This window comes from Bufo gargarizans, chromosome 4 (genome assembly GCF_014858855.1).
Source record: "Bufo gargarizans isolate SCDJY-AF-19 chromosome 4, ASM1485885v1, whole genome shotgun sequence".
NCBI classification, from domain to species: domain Eukaryota; kingdom Metazoa; phylum Chordata; class Amphibia; order Anura; family Bufonidae; genus Bufo; species Bufo gargarizans.
The window spans coordinates 58,453,828-58,474,843 of record NC_058083.1 but is presented as its reverse complement, the minus strand read 5'-3'; the positions used below and the strand labels follow the sequence as shown (position 1 = coordinate 58,474,843).

Here is a 21,016-nt window from a genome sequence, read left to right as displayed (position 1 = left end):
GGATTGTGGGAGGGGACGGTGATGGGGGGGGGGCAATGGCATTCCTTACAGGACTGCACCATTTTCTTTAAATTTACATTATCTGCAGAATTAAAAAAGTTGCTTGACATCTCGAGGTGTTTTGCCGTCTGAGTCAGTCTTCTGGGTTTGGGTGAGGTGTGTCCGCTCCTGATTGTCCCCGTCACTTGTTCTTATTTCCTTCAGAAGCAGTGACATCACCTGAGTGTCTGCACTCTATAATCAATCATCAATGACCTGGAGCCTCGTCTTTGCCCCCAGAACTGCAGCTTGTATCTCCAGGGGTCTGCGATTAGAGGTCCAGTTTGGGGTCTGTAAATTTTTAGAAGGTCTAGTCTTGGGGTCTATGTATTTAGGGGTCTAGTTGGGGCCATATTTTATTTTGGGAAGTCTGATCTGGGGTCAGTTCTGGGATCCATATCTATTTACGGGGTCTTGTCTGGGATCTGCATTTATTTTGTGGTTCTCGTCTGGTGGTTTGTATTAAGAGGGTCTGCCAACACTTGCATACAGAGCGTTGGTAAGGAGAGGAGAAAGGCCCCGTCCAGCTGCTGTCTGTCTGTCTCAGGCGCACTGAGGCGCGATCCTGCTGAACTCCATTAAAGGGCTTCTGTCGCCCCATTAAACCGTTTTTTTTTGTTGTTTTTTTTACTAATAATCCCTACACTGCGATCTCATCATACATAAGCTAATTAATGATTTTTGTTCAGTAGAATTTGTTAAAAATCGATTTTTGAAATATGTAAATTACCTTGCTACCAGCAAGTAGGGCGGCTACTTGCTGGTAGCAGCCGCATCCTCCGATGGTAATGACGCCCCCTCTGCTTGTTGATTGACAGGGCCAGCGGACGGGATCTTTCTCTGCTGGCCCTGCCTGTTTTGATTCAATATCTGGCGCCTGCGCCGCGGCCGTACCTCTCTTCAATCTGCGCAGGCGCACTGAGAGGCGGCCACTCACTCCTCAATGCGCCAGCGCCGGGTGTAGATGTGACATCATCGGAGGATGGAGCGGCCGAGCGAGTGGCCGCCTCTCAGTGCGCCTGCGCAGACTGAAGAGAGGTACGGCTGCGGCGCAGGCATTGAATCAAAACAGGCAGGGCCAGCAGAGAAAGATCCCGTCCGCTGGCCCTGTCAATCAACAAGCAGAGGGGGCGTCATTACCATCGGAGGATGCGGCTGCTACCAGCAAGTAGCCGCCCTACTTGCTGGTAGCAAGGTAATTTACATATTTCAAAAATCGATTTTTAACAAATTCTACTGAACGAAAATCATTAATTAGCTTATGTATGATGAGATCGCAGTGTAGGGATTATTAGTAAAGAAAAAAAAAAAAAACGTTTAATGGGGTGACAGAAGCCCTTTAAGTAACAGCGGATCTAAGCTCCATGAACCCATAGCCGTCCATAGTGAGGTAACCACCAGCTGCATTACCCACTTCATCAGGGTTATGAGCAAGCCAGGGGACCTCCACATAAGAGGTACTGGCATGGCCACTTAGAGGGTAGGAAGGAGGAGAATGAACCTACCGATCAAACCCAGGCCATCAGAGAACCCACCTAAAGGCTCGGACACTGCCAGGTGGGTTCCGGGCTGCTAAGGGACTTCTACCCTGAGAACTGGAAGGAGAGGCCGGACACCCCCCGATCCTAGTACCAGCTTTAGGCCCTAAAAGTTCTTGTAGAATCTCTTCAACCTTAGAGCAGGGAACCCCTCTGCGTCTATCCCCTGTAGGGACAGGAAGAACACTGGTGGGTGGAGGTAGGAAGGACCTTTTTAACCTCTGTTTCCGCTCTCAAGGTCAAAGGAGAACAACCTCCTGTTGTGCTGTCATGTGGGATGAGCTGGAAAACGGACACACGGATACTTCACGGAGGCATCACTAACCACCTTCACACGGATTACATCACGGACACGGATGTGCCAACGAGGCTTAAGTGGAGCCTGTCTTGTTCCCGGCACCAGTGCATTCACTCCCAGGTTGTCCTAGGAGGTAGCATTATTCTGGCTGAATGTGACGTCTGGTGCCTCCTTGGGTTGGACAAGACAGGCTCCACCAGACTTACTGCCCCGGTTACACTCAGCATAGGGATATGCCGTTACTGCCACCCGTGGGCTCCTCAGATAAATGGGGGTCCAGATACTTCAGTGGAAAGGTGGTTTGCGTTAACCACATAACTGCTGATGTGTATGGAGAATGCAGCGTGCTGGTGGTGGGGTCTGGTAATATTGCCCCCCCCCCCCCCCCCACACACAACAATGGACGGTATTGAAGTTTTTTTTTACCCAAACACCCCTTACCCCCCCACCAACACTAACCATGTAATGTGTCTGGTAGGCTGTGAGGCCTGCAGGTACACTATGTGGGCGTAAAAACATCTGATATCACTTGGCTGATTGCGGTGACATGCGTCATCTTTCTGCAGTTTCCTGGGTGATGAGAGGGTTAATGAGCTGAGGCGGTGGCCACGTGGTAGACAACTCCTGAGTCAGGAGAACATTCCTAGATGTGACCTATAATTACCAAGATGTTCCCAAGGTGCTGCTTCTTGTGTTTTTTAACCCCTTTGTGCTCTTTGATGTATGTGTACATCACAGGTCTGCGAGGAGTGGGCTCCCCCTGCCATGTGAAGACCCCCAGGTCCGCCATGTTAGGACTCCGGGGTAACAGGATCCTGGTAAATCACAATATACTGCATAGTTACCCACATTTGAGTTGGTAAATTCGGGGCGTGTACATTTTCAGCCTGGGGATGAGATGGAGCAGTATGCTGGCATCTATGATACTGCAGTATAGAAGTATCGCAGTGTATGGTACCAGCAACCATAGGTTCAAATCCCCGAGAGGGACTGAAATCTACCCCAATGTTTGTTTTTGTTTTTTACCAAAACTGGTATAAAGAAAAAGTGGCCCCTAGTGACCAATCAGATTCCTCCTTTCATTTTCATAATGATTGGTTGCTAGGGGACCGTTTCCTTTACACCAGTTTTGATAAATCTCCCCATTGTTTATTAAATTACAAAAATGTATGATCTAAAAAGTGAACAATTCGCATCGCCGAATCACTGAACGACGGAACTGCCATCGCTTCAAAGAAAAGAAATCTAAAAGTCATAAAACAACCTTGGCTTGTAAAAAAACGACAAAAAGATCAAAATATTAGGGGCGCCAGTAAATGCTTTTCTTTTTTTTTTTTTATGAAGGTTTTTACTTTTTTTTAAAGTGATAAAACAATAAAACCTTTGGCCCGGCTGTAATTGTGCCGCCATGTTTACTGCGCAGTCAGTGCCATAAAAACAAAGCCCCAAAATACACAATGGAGGAATTATTTTTTCTATCCATCCAACCAATAGTTTTTTTTTTTTTAAGTTTCCAAGTACATTATATAAAAAAGATTTTAAAAAATATCTGACACGTTCTGGAAAAAAAACAAGCCCTTGTGTGGAGCAGAAAACACATGTCAACTGAAGGGGTTAATTGTTTGCTCAAGATTGAGTCTGCCTGTTGATGAATGCCCTGATTGGCTGAGAGGGTGAGGGGGCGGGGCATGTAGCTGTAGACTACGGGGAGGACTTCTTCAGGTGGCGGATTACTAATGGTGATGGTTTTACTTGTGAGGACCCCCGACAAAGTCCTGGATTTCCATAAGACCGGATATCAAGAGCAGGACTAGCTGTGTGCAGAGTTACTGACTGGAAGGAAGAGTGTCCACATTCACTGAAAGCAAGCAAAAACCTAAAAAATGATGCAGAATTGATGCAGAGAGGATATTCGGACGCTGCAGGGCTTTTCATACAGGAAGTAAAGGGTCACTAACTTTTCAAAAAGCTTTTGATATGTGACAGAGACACAAGTTCTCATTGGTGGGGTCTGAGTGCCCCCCAGAACGAGAGCAGAGAAGCACTCCCATAGAGCTGCACGAGACGGGCCCCATAGCAGTCCACGGGTCTGCCTCGATTCCATCCATACCACGAGAGCGCTCCTCTCCCCTCGTTCTAGGGATAGTGGGGGTCTCAGCGCTCAGACCCCACCAATCACAACTTTATATTTGTGTCTATGAAAAGTTAATGGCCCTTCAAACTTTACTTACAGGACACCAGGAAGCCCCTTTCCTCTTGTACCAGGAGGGGGCGCTGCGCTGATAGTTACTGGATGATAAATAATGTCATGTTTTCCCCGGAGAATGCTGCACCACATGAAGATTCAGAAATTCCCAGACACCCCCCAAAATCTTGTAGAAAGCCTTCCTAGAAGGGCAAAGGGGGACAGCTGTGCGTTTATGCCTATGGACGTAGAATGGGAGGGGAGAAAAGCCCCTGGAGGTGGAATGTGGAGGGTCCGGTACTTTCTCCATATAGTGTATTTGGGGGGGGGGGGGGGATGTATAAATGTGATGGTCTAGGACAGGAATGCCCAACCTGCCGCCCTCTAGCTGTTGCAAAACAACAACTCCCAGCATGCATAGACAGCCTACAGCTATTAGAGAATGCTGGGAGTTGTAGTTTTGCAACAGCTGGAGGGCCGCAGGTTGAGCATTCCTGCTCTAGGACATAGCGGACGCCCCCTACTTATATTCCCCATTATTCAGGCTTTGGTTGTTTTTCCATTACAGGATCGTAGTCAGTCCTTCCATTATCAGCACTGTTCAGTGGAGGCAGGCGGTATAGTTCCATCCAGACGCAGGAATGTGACTGGTATCGCAGCGTATAAAGATGTCCATTATATCCCCGAGGATCAGGGTTAGTTTGGTCTCTGGAGGTGGATGAGGACTGATGGATGTGGTGATGGGACTGACATCCAGCGGCCGACACAGTGAGGAACCACAAGTGGTGGGGTTTTCAGCAGGATCATCCATGCCTGAAATGTGGAAGCTGACGTTCACACCAGGTCATGTTAATGTCTTGGGATTTAAACCCTTTCACTGCCAGGGAATTATAATATGTGGCCTATACATGCCTAGGCTGTGAGGGCTCGAGCGTGACGTCAGACTGAAGCTCACAGCCTCGGCTTTCATATGAAGAAAGCTCTAACATCATAGGCCCAGAACATGGATGAAGTCAGGAAAGAGTACCTTCTAGTCTCGGCTGGACTCTCCTACAGGAACCTCTCTTCGTGTTCTCACCCCTCTCACCAGCTATAGCCGTTTATACTAATCTCGCCCCATACATCCTCTAGTGACCTCATGGGTGGATACAGGACCTTATCCTCCTGTCATCCCTCCAGCCCATTGTGGCTGTTTCTGGTCTCTTCAGGTCTGGTGATGATATCTGCACGTGGACAGAAGTGCGTGTCTAACCTGTAAAAGAGTTGGGTATTCGGGGAAGGGGTTGTATTAGGATTTACTTGAGTGGATTGAAAGTGTTAAAATTGCCCTGGCAGTAAAAGGGTGAAGTCTTATACGTGGTGAGGTGCATCCTCCATAGATCGGACTTGTTTTCCAGCACATCCCACAGATGGAGATTGGGGAGAGATCTGAGGAACGTGGAGACAAGTCATCACCATGTCCTGCACTGTGAATGGGGGAACAGAGAAAGATCACTGGATCCACCCATCTTCTGGATTGTGCGGAGAGGAACATGTCGCCGACCTCCGTCCTGCTATAATATAATATGAGCACCCAGTTTATAGGTCCTTCCACCAGCAGAAGGTGAAGTAGCGCCCCTACATACTCTCCAGCATCTTCTCAGGTCAGGTAGCAGCTATAAGGAGAGAACAGAGAAGTAACTGCAATGGTGCACCGGAAGACTCTGACCAGTCTACATCACCGCTCCCTGGAGTCACCCTCTAAGGCTGTGTTCACATGGGGCAGAGTTGTTCCTGCTGAGAAATCCATCTCATACGTGTGAATGGAGCCGTTTCTGCATCATTTTCTGGAAGCTTCATTGAGAGTCAAATCTGCTGCATGTGAACATACACTGCAGGAGTCACAGACTGCATGTGTGGCCCCCAACCTCTGTGTGTGCTGCATGTGTGGCCCCCGTGGTCATGTGTTTCCACCACTATTAGAACTTCCCCTCAGGTCACCCTCCACCGCCTCACTCCTCTTGAGGCTTCATACAGATGAAGAGTCTCCGCAGAGAGCAGTCTACAAGTCTGATGTCACCCTGACTCCACACCGTACAGCGAGGTCCTGACAGGGGGACAGACCTGAGGATGACCGGACAGACACACAGTCCTCATCATGAGCAGAGGGGAAATGTCACAGATGAACAGAACCCAATGTGCACAAGTCCAATCTATAACTCAGGAAAACCATGCACCCTGTGAAGCTGCCCACCCTGGGGTCACCATGCACAGCAGACAGTCAACTGTTGGTCATCACTGATCTGGACACAGATATAGAGTGTTCATCAGAAACATGAGACCTTTGTCACACACCTCACCGGGTGAGGGTTACGGTCCCTGAGACCATATGTAGCTAAGTCCCTGAGGCCAATCAGAACCCCCTTTCTACAAGTCCTGATCCTCCTCCTATTTCCAGGCCACAAGAAGATGGCAGTATTATAAGTGGTACATGGTCAGTGGGGCCCCTGTCCTGCATTACACAACCATCCCATCTATATAAATGGACACTGTGTAATGCTCCACTTCCCCTGTGGTGGCGCTGCAGGGAAATTGAACACTTCCTGCCAGGATTACCACACAGATTACAGCCAAATCTGTGAATAAAGAATCTGCAGTGTGTGAACATGTCCTAATCCAGCATCTCAACAACGTGACCCCACATTGTCTTACTCCAGATGTGAATGGGTTGTGTTCAGGCCTAATACATAATGGGGGTGAAGGTGAACACAGGATGGTACAGAGACCAGTGATACTTACCTGCTCAGGAGTCCATTTCCTGGTAGCATGGAGCAAAGAATATTACATTAGAACATGTGACAAACATCCAGAAAAGTGGCAGTGCACAACGCCGAGAGGCTAGAGAAGTGGCAGTGTGCAACGCCGAGAAGGCCAGAAAAGTGGCAGTGTGCAACCATGCAAGATCAGGCAGTACAAGATGGTACAGCCTAGAGTCATACAGTACTGCACCATATTGCCAACTGTATCATTAGAACATCTGAGAGACTCCTGGAAGGGCTAGAAAGCCTCCTGGGTGGCTCACATACTCTCCTCTCCCTGCTCATGCGCCTCCTCCGGCGCTGGCGCAGTAAACGACCTGACATGGAGTGTCGGCTGGAGGGGTGTTCTTTATAAATGGGCAGGGTGTAAGAAAAGTTTTAGGGAAAGGCCCATTGCTTTGTCCCTCTCTAGAACCTCCCTGCTGTAAGTTGTCAATTATGAGCCACTTACCTCTCATCAGCCATCTCGTCTAGCCACTTTAACTCTCCGTCTACCAGAGCCTGTCCACACCACTGGCCCTCGCTGTCCTGCATGAAGTGTTTCAAGTCGTCCTGCAATGGACCGAAATCCATAAACCACGACTGCTCAGGGACTCAGAAAGGATCTGTCATGTCCTCCAGCGGCTCCTGCTGATCATAAGCAAACGGCAGCCTCACCGAATCCTACAGGTACAGAAGAAGCTAAAGCCCCTGGGCGGCACTGGTCCGGTCCAGTTCAGGATATAGATGGGATATCATACCTTTATATGAGCGTCCCTGATGAGGGCCAGGCTGGCCCCCTGCTCCTCGCAGAACTTCCTACTGGACGTCCAGCTCATGGCCTCCTTCGAGAAGTAATAGCCCATGCCATGAAACCACACGCAGTCAGAGTTATGTGCAGACGAGCCCTTTAGATCGCCAGCCAGGCTGTCTGGAAGATACAAGGGCCACATGTAGTAAATGCAGAATATAATTACAATCCACCCTGTCAACACAACAGGAGACAACTGCGGCCAGAGGTCAATGTTCTGGAGCCCCTCAGGTCAGCCGACAATCCTTGCCATGGATAATCACTCATATCCTAGGAAAGCGAATAGGAAAATAATAGGATTGTGAGACCACCAAAGAGCAAGAACTGTGCCAAGGCCGTAAAGATGCTGACTGGAGCAGAAACCATAATCCCATCGGAGGTCCTACTCCTGGGCTTCAGTCACCACAAGGTCATTGTGACTCCATACAATATAATATACAGTACATACAGCATGAACACATCGTCATCTCCTCATCTCAGGAATATAATACATACTTTACAGGAGTCACGTGGCACATGTGCCACCTACAACACTAAATATCACCATCATAGGAGGTGGAGAAGACTTACATGTCTACATGCAGACATCAAACAGACAAAGGAACGTGGTCACTGTCCAGAGCCGAGCCCTCCGATGCCACAAATCAGCCAGAAATCGGAAACTAGGAGCAATTTGCTCACCCTAAACCGGGAAAGAAATAGATGAGGGTTGTAGTTATGGGGAGTAATATGTGGACTGAATGTGACAGACGTGGGAGGAGAGGTGGTGCGGTCTCTCCCCCTCCCCCGCAGATTCGGCTGTAGGTTCTCTCTGTACACGGATTCTGGCCAATGTTTCGACCCCTCTCCCTCCATCTGCAGAGTCTGCATCTTCTCTCTACATCGTTGCTACGTGTGCAAATCTGCAAACAGAAAATTAGAAGAGTAACTCTCCCTAGAAATGGCGCAAATGGTGAGAACATCCCCCAAATGCCCCTGTGACCGGCTGAGTGGCCATACTCTACAGTGTCGGCTGGAGACGAGTAGGGACCTGAACACTGGAACAGCAGAGCGGAGGGGATGATTGAGGTCCCCCCCCCCCCCCCCCGCTATGTGGGGTCTTACTGCTGCGCCATGTTGACGTTCACCTCCACCATCCTCTGGGTCTCGTGGACTGGAGCCTGCCCCGGTTCTCTGGGATATCTGGGTATAAAACCATTATACACTGCATAAACCTATCTACCGCCAGACCCCGCACATCACACATATCCACACACTCCAGCAATCCTGAGACGGAATGAGGCTGCAGTTCCCTGGTGAAGGAACCTTGACGCTAAGGCCACCACAAGGACCCTTCATTCAAAACCCATTGAGAAATCTTACACCTGCGCAGTGATGGGAGGTACTGGCCACAGGAGACAGTCCAGGGGGGAGGGGAGGTTCACAGAGGCTTTCAGGGAGATTCAGCCAGAAATATAATGGAAGGACTTCTACCTCTCCTTCCGCTGGATCCACATCTGGAGCGTGGACTGAGCTTCACCGCTGGGGGTGGAGATGAAGCCCTGGGCAGCGGTTCCTTGCTCCACAGTACATCAGAACAGCGCATGCGCAAGATAAAGACCTGCCATGTAATGTCTTATGTACAGAGCGGTGTCAGCGCGATGACCTCCAAGCGCTATATACAGGGCGCACTGTAGTCTCCTCTCTCCCCCAGTGTCTCTGGCAGCACTCACCGGCTCCGGTAGGTGACAGCTCGGGCCTCGGGCAGTGGCTGGAGGAGCAGAGAGCGGGAGGCCTGTGTTCTGCTGAATGGCTGTGGACTCCGAGTCCGCAGACCGCGCCTCATATATATGGGCAGTGACGTCATCCGCTCTCCACACTCTGCGCCCCCAACACATTTGCACCCGAGCGAGGAGGAAGCAGACGAAGCGGCGGTTGCCGGGAGATCTCCTGACCGGGCGTCTCCCTCCGTCCTCGGCTGGAACTTCACAGGACTCGCCCGGTTTTCCTTCCCCTCACCCGCTCGCTGCTCCGGCCTCAGCTCCTCGGGTCGCCGGCTCTAGAAGAGGGACTGACCGCCCCGACCGGAGAGGAGCCCGGCCTGAAGAGAGAGCAGAGAACCGGGAGTCCGAGGAGACAGAGAGGAGACTGCCCCTGTACAATGAGAGAGAGAGAGACTGCCCCTGTACACAGAGAGAGAGAGAGAGACAGAGACTGCCCCTGTACAGAGAGAGAGAGAGACTGCCCCTGTACAGAGAGAGAGAGACTGCCCCTGTACAGAGAGAGAGAGACTGCCCCTGTACAGAGAGAGAGACTGCCCCTGTACAGAGAGAGAGACTGCCCCTGTACAGAGAGAGAGACTGCCCCTGTACAGAGAGAGAGAGAAACTGCCCCTGTACAGAGAGAGAGAGACTGCCCCTGTACAGAGAGAGAGAGAGACTGCCCCTGTACAGAGAGAGAGAGACTGCCCCTGTACAGAGAGAGAGAGAGACTGCCCCTGTACAGAGAGAGAGAGAGAGAGAGAGAGACTGCCCCTGTACAGAGAGAGAGACTGCCCCTGTACAGAGAGAGAGACTGCCCCTGTACAGAGAGAGAGACAGCCCCTGTACAGAGAGAGAGACTGCCCCTGTACAGAGAGAGAGAGAGAGAGACTGCCCCTGTACAGAGAGAGAGAGACTGCCCCTGTACAGAGAGAGAGAGACTACCCCTGTACAGAGAGAGAGAGACTGCCCCTGTACAGAGAGAGAGAGACTGCCCCTGTACAGAGAGAGAGAGAGAGACTGCCCCTGTACAGAGAGAGAGAGAGAGACTGCCCCTGTACAGAGAGAGAGAGAGAGACTGCCCCTGTACAGAGAGAGAGAGAGACTGCCCCTGTACAGAGAGAGAGAGACTGCCCCTGTACAGAGAGAGAGAGAGAGAGAAACTGCCCCTGTACAGAGAGAGAAACTGCCCCTGTACAGAGAGAGAGACTGCCCCTGTACAGAGAGAGAGAGAGACTGCCCCTGTACAGAGAGAGAGACTGCCCCTGTACAGAGAGAGAGACTGCCCCTATACAGATAGAGAGAGAAACTGCCCCTGTACAGAGAGAGAGACTGCCCCTGTACAGAGAGAGAGACTGCCCCTATACAGATAGAGAGAGAGACTGCCCCTGTACAGAGAGAGAGACTGCCCCTATACAGATAGAGAGAGAAACTGCCCCTGTACAGAGAGAGAGACTGCCCCTGTACAGAGAGAGAGACTGCCCCTCGACCGACAGAGAGAGAGACTGCCCCTGTACAGAGAGAGAGACTGCCCCTGTACAGAGAGAGAGAGAGACTGCCCTGTACAGAGAGAGAGAGACTGCCCCTGTACAGAGAGAGAGAGACTGCCCCTGTACAGAGAGAGAGAGAGAGACTGCCCCTGTACAGAGAGAGAGAGAGACTGCCCCTGTACAGAGAGAGAGAGAGACTGCCCCTGTACAGAGAGAGAGAGAGAAACTGCCCCTGTACAGAGAGAGAGACTGCCCCTGTACAGAGAGAGAGAGACTGCCCCTGTACAGAGAGAGAGACTGCCCCTGTACAGAGAGAGAGACTGCCCCTATACAGATAGAGAGAGAAACTGCCCCTGTACAGAGAGAGAGACTGCCCCTGTACAGAGAGAGAGACTGCCCCTGTACAGAGAGAGAGAGAGACTGCCCCTGTACAGAGAGAGAGAGAGACTGCCCCTGTACAGAGAGAGAGACTGCCCCTGTACAGAGAGAGAGACTGCCCCTATACAGATAGAGAGAAACTGCCCCTGTACAGAGAGAGAGAGACTGCCCCTGTACAGAGAGAGAGACTGCCCCTGTACAGAGAGAGAGACTGCCCCTGTACAGAGAGAGAGACTGCCCCTGTACAGAGAGAGAGAGACTGCCCCTGTACAGAGAGAGAGAGACTGCCCCTGTACAGAGAGAGAGAGACTGCCCTTGTACAGAGAGAGAGAGACTGCCCCTGTACAGAGAGAGAGAGACTGCCCCTGTACAGAGAGAGAGAGACTGCCCCTGTACAGAGAGAGCGAGACCGCCCCTGTCCTGAGAGAGAGAGACTTCGCCTGTCCTGAGATAGAGAGAGTGCCCCTGTACAGAGAGAGAGAGACTGCCCCTGTACAGAGAGAGAGAGAGACTGCCCCTGTACAGAGAGAGAGAGAAACTGCCCCTGTACAGAGAGAGAGACTGCCCCTGTACAGATAGAGAGACTGCCCCTGTACAGATAGAGAGAGAGACTGCCCCTGTACAGATAGAGAGAGAGACTGCCCCTGTACAGATAGAGAGAGAGACTGCCCCTGTACAGATAGAGAGAGAGACTGCCCCTGTACAGAGAGAGAGACTGCCCCTGTACAGAGAGAGAGAGACTGCCCCTGTACAGAGAGAGAGAGCTGAATGAGGCAGCAGGAGGATGTCCTTCTCCTCTCTGGAGCTGGAGGTGCTGATTGGTGGTGAGCGCGTCCTGCTCCCTCCCCCGCCTCCACCAATCAGCACCCTGTCATCTCTCGTGGCGGATCTCCCTGGTAAAGTACCGTACACATTGCTGCCTAGGGACTCAGGGGCAGTGTATGTACGGTACCAGAAAGAAGTGTGGCATTGCCTGCCAGAGTACTGTACCTGTATCATACCGTAGTACTGTGCCACCCACTGGGATTATACTGTATTTGAATAAATCTAGATTTCTTGTCCAAGCATTAATGTGTGATTGTTGTTCATGGAGCCAAAATAAGCCCTACCCCAGAGTGTGTTGTAGTTGTCGCGCGAAGATTACGACGACGAGTGTGTCGTCGTAGTTGTCGCGCGAAGATTACGACGACGAGTGTGTCGTCGTAGTTGTCGAGCGAAGACTACGACGACAAGTGTGTCGTCGTAGTTGTTGCGCGAAGACTACGACGAAGAGTGTTGTCGCGCGAAGACTAGGACGACGAGTGTGTCGTAGTTGTCGCGCGAAGACTAGGACGACGAGTGTGTCGTAGTTGTCGCACGAAGACTAGGACGACGAGTGTGTCGTAGTTGTCGCGCGAAGACTACGACCACGAGTGTGTCGTAGTTGTCGCGCGAAGACTACGACGACGAGTGTGTCGTCGTGGTTGTCGCGCGAAGACTACGACGACGAGTGTCGTCGTAGTTGTCGCGCGAAGACTACGACGACGAGTGTCGTAGTTGTCGCGCGAAGACTACGACGACGAGTGTCGTCGTGGTTGTCGCGCGAAGACTACGACGACGAGTGTCGTGGTTGTCGCGCGAAGACTACGACGACGAGTGTCGTCGTGGTTGTCGCGCGAAGACTACGACGACGAGTGTGTCGTCGTGGTTGTCGCGCGAAGACTACGACGACGAGTGTCGTCGTAGTTGTCGCGCGAAGACTACGACGACGAGTGTCGTCGTAGTTGTCGCGCGAAGACTACGACGACGAGTGTCGTCGTAGTTGTCGCGCGAAGACGACGAGAGGCGGGGCGGAGGATGGGTGTGTAGGGGGAGGGGCTGGCAGTATATAAAGAATCCCCTGTGGCTCCTGGTCACAGTGATGTCTCCCAGAAAGGACGCGGAGCAGTTGATGCAGGTTCTCACTATGGTGCCCCTCACTGACTCCCCGTCTCCGGCCAGTGCTCCGCTCTCATCCCGGATGGTGGACATCCCCTTACAGCTCTCCTATCAGAGTGGGGCGCCCGACACCCCAGCCGAGGATCCCGACACCCAGGATACGCTGGAGGAGAACACAAGCCTCCGTGCCCAGGTGAGACGCTGCGGTGCATGCTGGGGGTTGTTGCGCGAAGACTACGACGAAGAGTGTTGTCGCGCGAAGACTATGACGACGAGTGTGTCGTAGTTGTCGCGCGAAGACTAGGACGACGAGTGTGTCGTAGTTGTCGCGCGAAGACTAGGACGACGAGTGTGTCGTAGTTGTCGCGCGAAGACTAGGACGACGAGTGTGTCGTAGTTGTCGCGCGAAGACTACGACGACGAGTGTGTCGTAGTTGTCGCGCGAAGACTACGACGACGAGTGTGTCGTCGTGGTTGTCGCGCGAAGACTACGACGACGAGTGTCGTCGTAGTTGTCGCGCGAAGACTACGACGACGAGTGTCGTCGTAGTTGTCGCGCGAAGACTACGACGACGAGTGTCGTAGTTGTCGCGCGAAGACTACGACGACGAGTGTCGTCGTGGTTGTCGCGCGAAGACTACGACGACGAGTGTCGTGGTTGTCGCGCGAAGACTACGACGACGAGTGTCGTCGTGGTTGTCGCGCGAAGACTACGACGACGAGTGTCGTCGTGGTTGTCGCGCGAAGACTACGACGACGAGTGTCGTCGTGGTTGTCGCGCGAAGACTACGACGACGAGTGTCGTCGTGGTTGTCGCGCGAAGACTACGACGACGAGTGTCGTCGTGGTTGTCGCGCGAAGACTACGACGACGAGTGTCGTAGTTGTCGCGCGAAGACTACGACGACGAGTGTCGTAGTTGTAGCGCGAAGACTACGACGACGAGTGTCGTCGTAGTTGTCGCGCGAAGACTACGACGACGAGTGTAGTAGTTGTCGCGCGAAGACTACGACGACGAGTGTCGTCGTAGTTGTCGCGCGAAGACTACGACGACGAGTGTCGTAGTTGTCGCGCGAAGACTACGACGACGAGTGTGTCGTCGTGGTTGTCGCGCGAAGACTACGACGACGAGTGTCGTCGTAGTTGTCGCGCGAAGACGACGAGAGGCGGGGCGGAGGATGGGTGTGTAGGGGGAGGGGCTGGCAGTATATAAAGGATCCCCTGTGGCTCCTGGTCACAGTGATGTCTCCCAGAAAGGACGCGGAGCAGTTGATGCAGGTTCTCACTATGGTGCCCCTCACTGACTCCCCGTCTCCGGCCAGTGCTCCGCTCTCATCCCGGATGGTGGACATCCCCTTACAGCTCTCCTATCAGAGTGGGGCGCCCGACACCCCAGCCGAGGATCCCGACACCCAGGATACGCTGGAGGAGAACACAAGCCTCTGTGCCCAGGTGAGACGCTGCGGTGCATGCTGGGGGTTGTTGCGCGAAGACTACGACGAAGAGTGTTGTCGCGCGAAGACTATGACGACGAGTGTGTCGTAGTTGTCGCGCGAAGACTAGGACGACGAGTGTGTCGTAGTTGTCGCGTGAAGACTAGGACGACGAGTGTGTCGTAGTTGTCGCGCGAAGACTACGACAACGAGTGTGTCGTAGTTGTCGCGCGAAGACTACGACGACGAGTGTGTCGTCGTGGTTGTCGCGCGAAGACTACGACGACGAGTGTCGTAGTTGTCGCGCGAAGACTACGACGACGAGTGTCGTCGTGGTTGTCGCGCGAAGACTACGACGACGAGTGTCGTGGTTGTCGCGCGAAGACTACGACGATGAGTGTCGTCGTGGTTGTCGCGCGAAGACTACGACGACGAGTGTCGTCGTGGTTGTCGCGCGAAGACTACGACGACGAGTGTCGTCGTGGTTGTCGCGCGAAGACTACGACGACGAGTGTCGTCGTGGTTGTCGCGCGAAGACTACGACGACGAGTGTCGTCGTGGTTGTCGCGCGAAGACTACGACGACGAGTGTCGTAGTTGTCGCGCGAAGACTACGACGACGAGTGTCGTAGTTGTCGCGCGAAGACTACGACGACGAGTGTCGTCGTGGTTGTCGCGCGAAGACTACGACGACGAGTGTCGTCGTAGTTGTCGCGCGAAGACTACGACGGCGAGTGTCGTAGTTGTCGCGCGAAGACTACGACGACGAGTGTGTCGTCGTGGTTGTCGCGCGAAGACTACGACGACGAGTGTCGTCGTAGTTGTCGCGCGAAGACTACCACGACGAGTGTCGTCGTAGTTGTCGCGCGAAGACTACGACGACGAGTGTCGTCGTAGTTGTCGCGCGAAGACTACGACGACGAGTGTCGTCGTAGTTGTCGCGCGGACACTACGACGACGAGTGTCGTCGTAGTTGTCGCGCGAAGACGACGAGAGGCGGGGCGGAGGATGGGTGTGTAGGGGGAGGGGCTGGCAGTATATAAAGGATCCCCTGTGGCTCCTGGTCACAGTGATGTCTCCCAGAAAGGACGCGGAGCAGTTGATGCAGGTTCTCACTATGGTGCCCCTCACTGACTCCCCGTCTCCGGCCAGTGCTCCGCTCTCATCCCGGATGGTGGACATCCCCTTACAGCTCTCCTATCCAGCCCCTCCCCCTACCTGCTGAAATGGGTTAATAACGACAAGCGTGTCGTCGTAGTTGTCGCGCGAAGACGACGAGTGTGTCGTCGTAGTGCGGACCAAGTTGTACGTTCCATTGCCACCATTAATTATGGCATACAATGTAGTGGGTAGGGTAAATAAAAAATCCAAATGTAGCAATTTGGGGGGGAAAAAAATGCAATTCCTCCACCGTCTTGCGGGTTTTGTTACCACGGCTAATTATCTGCGGCACAACTAACCCATGCCCTTCGTTCTCTGGGTCAGTACGATTACAACGACACCTCATATGTATAGTTTTTTTTTTGTCTAAATAGTGTAAAAATAAATGTAAACTTAGAAAAAAAATAGATTATTTTTTTACATCACCATATTCTGACCCCCATAACTTTTTTATACTTATGTCTATTGAGCTGTTTAGGGGCTCATTTTTTGCAGGACAATCCGTAGTTTTTATTGATACCATTGTGGACTGTGTCTGACTTTTTGATCAAATTATATTACATTTTTTTGGGTTAGAGAAACAATGAAAAAATGGCAAATCGCCCATTTTGACCCCTTGTTTTTTGTTAGGCCATTCACCGTCTTTGAAATTTTTGAAATAGTACGGGCGTTTTTGGTCAAGGTGATGCCCATGATGTTTATATTTATTGTTATTTAGGTATTTTTATTATAGGGAAAGGGCGGGGGAGATTTAAACTTTTATGTTTTTAACCATTTTTTTATATTTTGTAATTTTTAAGCTCGTATACATGCCATGACGCCCGCTGCACGTGCAAGTGGGCACCTTGTTTTCACATCGCTGGTAGCGAAGGGGTTAAAGAGTTAAATGAATTTGGGCCAGTGATCTGGCACTGCCAACATATCCCAGCCAGATATCATTTAACCCCTTAAAAACATCAGTTATTCAAATCAGTGAAAAGTCTGCCCGCTGTGATGCCAGTTTTCATGCCCAAAACCTGTTGAGGCCAGGCTGAACTCCACTGTATCTGATGCAGGGGCGTCGCCCTCTGATGGCAGTGCCAGATCACTGGCCCGAACTCATATAATTCTTTAAATCACGCTTTATAAAGTAAGAAAAAAATAGACTTATTAGGCATCGCTGCGTCCGTAATGATCTGCTCTATAAAAATATCTACTGTTCTACTCTACAGGTAAATGCTGTTAAAACAGCCATTTTTAGTCACTTTGCCTTGTAATCGATTTGTTAAAAGCGATCAAACATTGTATGTTCCCCATAACAGAACCAATGATAAAGCTCCGCTGAGAGAACAATACAATGTATGGTTGTCAGAAAATGGCTGCACTGATCAATAACGTGGTGTCCGTAAACTGTGGCACTAAAATCTGCCCTCCAAAAACCATCTGGCGCTCCTTCTCTTCTGATACCCGCCCTGTGCCCATACAACAATTTAAGACTACATCTGGGAAGTTGTCGTGTTCAGAGGAAAATGCTTAAAAAATGTGTGGTGCTTTCTCTCCCTTTACCCCTTGTGTAAATGAAAAATGGGGACTTATGCAACATTTTATTGGAAGAAATTAAAATTTTCATTTTCACACCCAAGTGTTTCTAAATTCTATTAAAGGCCTGTGGGGTCAAAGTGGTCAGTACACCCCAATAAGTTCTTTGAGGGGTATAGGTTTCAAAATGGGGTCATTCTTTGGGGGATTCTACTGTACGGGTACCTAAGTATGCCTTCAAATGTTACATGGGGCCCAAAAGTCATTCCAGCAAAATTTGCCCTCCAAAAACCATCTGGCGCTCCTTCCCTTCTGCGCCCTGCTGTGTGCCCACACACCTGGAGTGCTGGAGGTTGCTGACCTCTGTCTTAGGCCATATGACCGATGACCGTGACATCATATGCCCTAGGGAAATCTGGAGAAGGAGCGCCGGTGCCTTCTTAAACAGATGATGGGCGGGGGTCCCGGGTGTCAGACCCCCCTGATCAGATACTGATGACCTGTCCAGAGTTACATAGCAGTGAATGAGCTGACTCCCTTTAACTTTTTGACCTTTAACCTTTTTATACCACTTTTTTAGAAGGTGGGATGACCAAAATCACCCCAATACTGACCTGTTTTTTTATTTTTCTTTGTGGCGTTAACCATGGGGGTTGTGGAAGAATCGTCGTTGGTCTGCCCATTCATCCAGACCTGTAAAGGGAAGAGGACTTACCTGCTTCCCGCTCCTTCTCCAGGCCTGCGATGCTTCGCGGAGATACCTTGATGTGGGCATCCGGTTGGACATCTCGCAGCCGATCACTGGCTGCAGCGGTGTCCCGATCCCCTTGCATCATGACAAATGGTCACATGCCACAATGGGATCTGCTCTCCGCTGAGGTCAGTGATCGGCTGCGAGATGTCAAACCGGATGCTGACATTGAGATATCCCCGCAGAGCATCGCAGGCCTGGAGAAGGAGCGGGAAGCAGGTAAGTCATCTATTCTTTACAGGTCCGGGCGACGGGGGGCGTTCTGCGGTTTTTATGGCAGATTTCGTGCTTGCAACACAAAGGTGAAATGAGCTTGTAAGACATGAGCGCAGCGCGTCTGGATGTGCGCGCCCGTCCAAAATCACATGGGAATATTGATGTGACGGGGCGGCCTCTGACAACTGTAACAAAACCTCAGAACTGGGTGACGTGAGCTCTGTCTCTAAACAAACTTTCCAAGATCTCTGCTTAATTGGGAATTTTGACACAAGTGAATCTTTTGATAGCTGGGGGGCGCCCTCCACCGCCTGGTGCCGTGTTCGCACTATGAAGTTGCTGACCGCTGTTATTACACTTCACAGGGTCGATGGCGGTGCCTGAAACGTGCGAGAGATCTGTGTCAGAACCGCCTGGTGCAGATGGCGATCAGTCTCATCGTGGTCGTAGTCCTTGGAGTAGTCCTTGGAGGTATCTTCTCTCGTGTTATCGGTGAGGCTTTCTATGATTGTTGTACATTACATATTACCCGTTGCACATCTTGTCCTAAAAATTGGTCACCACTGTAAAGTCCCACCATACTTTGTGCATTTTTCTGCCATCCCAAGATAAGCGTCGCCTGAGGAGGACCCTTACCTGATATTTGTCTCCTAGGCCCCTGCCCTCCTGAATCTCCCTCCTGCCCCAATAAGTGGATGAGGTCTGATGGGAAATGCTACTTTATATCTGGGGAAACCAAGGACTGGAACTCCAGCCTGGAATTCTGCCAATCAGAAGGAGGAACACTGCTGACCATGGATAATGAGACACAGGTAACAGGAGACGTGGGGGGTTGCATGAAGTGATGACACTGCTGGACTCGACAGCCGGTTTCCTATGCTGTATTAGTGGCATTGCAGTGTGTACACATCAGTCTACAGAAGGTGCAGTTGGCGCCACCTTCTGATGGTCATTTGTAAAGTCCTGCTGTACATCTCCCATCTGTAATTCTTTGTTGGGGGTTGGATATGGTGGCTGCCCTCAGAGCTGCTTGGCCCATTTTCTGTTGGTGGTTGTTAGATCCTCATGACTGAGTCAGATCTAACTGGTCTCTACAGAATCGGTGAATTAAGAGGGTCAGATGCCCTTGGTTCCTCTTCTGCTGTGGGGGAAGGGGGCATCAGATCTGCTTGGCCTCACCTGTGATGTGGAGAGGGGAGGTCAGTTTCATTAGGCCTTTGTGGATTGGGGGTAGTGTAAAAACAACTTGGTCCCATTTCTGTTAGGGGGCCGCGGATGGATGAGCGGTGTTACACCACTCTGTATGACACACTTGTTTTTCTTCACAGGAAGATATAAAGACTCTCTCTAACCTGACCGGGGAATACTGGGTCGGCCTGAAAAAGGAAGGAGGAGAGTGGAAGCAGGTGGATGGTCCAGTGTGGACAGGACCCATAGAGTGAGTGACCATAGGAAGTGAGACGGCTGCATCGTCTCGTGGAGTAACTGGCCCATCGCTACACCTGACCGGCCCTGCTGGGGATAAGGAAGGCAGCACGGGATCTTCATTGCCGAGTGGAGGGAAAACCTTACTCCATGGTGATCATATCCAGTGGCACAATGTTTTGGCCTAAGTGAAACCTTGCCTCACGGGATGTCATCGCTGTGGATTAAAGTTTTCCTTCTACTTGGTGATGAAGACCATGTGCTGCCTTCATTTACCTTTTTTGATCCTTCATTGGGAGTCAGTGGACCCGGCTCCATTGGGCGTGCACCGGCCATCTCTAGGAGTACGGTCTGATTTGACTGTCTGAATATTTGGCTCCACTGGTGAGTCAGACCAAGGCCTTGTGCACGTGACCGTGTTCCTGTGTCCATTCTGCAAATTGTACAACATGTCCTGTTCTGATGTGCAAAATGCGAACCATGGAAGTCAATTGATAATTTAAAAAATGCGGACTACGCATGGACTGTATCCGTATTTTGCAGATCTTGAAAGCTGCCATATTGGATCAAGGGCAAATTTTCCAAATAGGAAGGGGGTCATGTAGCATCTGAGAGTCAACCCCGTCTCACCATCATTTAATATGACTTTCCACCGAGCCGCAGTCCAGAACAGTAATGTAATTCCCGCTCTGGACTGTAACGGTCTCTTAAGACTGTATTACACCAGACGATTGTCGGCCAGATCATTGCTGACCAGGAACGCTCATTAGCGATGATCTGCCTGTGTAATACTGCCGCCGATTACCCGATGGAGGAGCAATTATAATCTTTTAGCTGGATTAAAAAATCGTAATTTGCCGGTGGCAGATCGTGCTAATCGTGGTCTACTGCTGGCAATGATACTGTATGAGATGGCATACTGTGGAGGAGATCACCACATGTACAAACCGGATTCCAAAAAAGTTGGGACACTATTCAAATCGTGAATAAAAACTGAATGTAATGATGTGGAGGTGCCAACTTCTAATATTTTATTCAGAATAGAACATAAATCACGGAACAAAAGTTTAAACTGAGAAAATGTACCATTTTAAGGGAAAATATGTTGAATCAGAATTTCATGGTGTCAACAAATCCCCAAAAAGTTGGGACAAGGCCATTTTCACCCCTGTGTGGCATCTCCCCTTCTTCTTACAGCACTCAGCAGACGTCTGGGGACCGAGGAGACCAGTTTCTCAAGTTTAGAAATAGGAATGCTCTCCCATTCTTGTCTAATACAGGCCTCTAACTGTTCAATCATCTTGGGCCTTCTTTGTTGCACCTTCCTCTTTATGATGCGCCA

The 21,016-nt window shown here is 51.0% G+C and overlaps 1 protein-coding gene and 1 long non-coding RNA gene across 3 annotated transcripts; one reads left to right on the top strand and one right to left on the bottom strand.

Annotated features, from left to right (window-relative positions):
- Positions 1-2,253: 2,253 nt before the first annotated feature.
- On the bottom strand, positions 2,254-9,833 carry LOC122933912. Of its 2 annotated transcripts, none has more exons than XR_006388573.1 (5): positions 9,361-9,833; positions 8,219-8,550; positions 7,599-7,768; positions 7,310-7,521; positions 2,254-5,715 (listed from the first exon to the last, which is right to left on the bottom strand). It is a non-coding gene; the product is annotated as an uncharacterized LOC122933912 (long non-coding RNA). The 2 variants fall into 2 exon arrangements; XR_006388574.1 differs by lacking the exon at positions 9,361-9,833 and adding an exon at positions 9,122-9,351.
- A 3,302-nt stretch (positions 9,834-13,135) lies between these two features.
- LOC122935198 (killer cell lectin-like receptor subfamily G member 1) lies at positions 13,136-19,691 on the top strand. The gene is made up of 4 exons (XM_044290961.1): positions 13,136-13,365; positions 18,615-18,741; positions 18,904-19,061; positions 19,578-19,691. The coding sequence occupies exons 1-4, from the start codon at positions 13,156-13,158 to the stop codon at positions 19,689-19,691; spliced, it is 609 nt and encodes a 202-aa protein (XP_044146896.1). The 5' UTR covers positions 13,136-13,155.
- Positions 19,692-21,016: the final 1,325 nt, after the last annotated feature.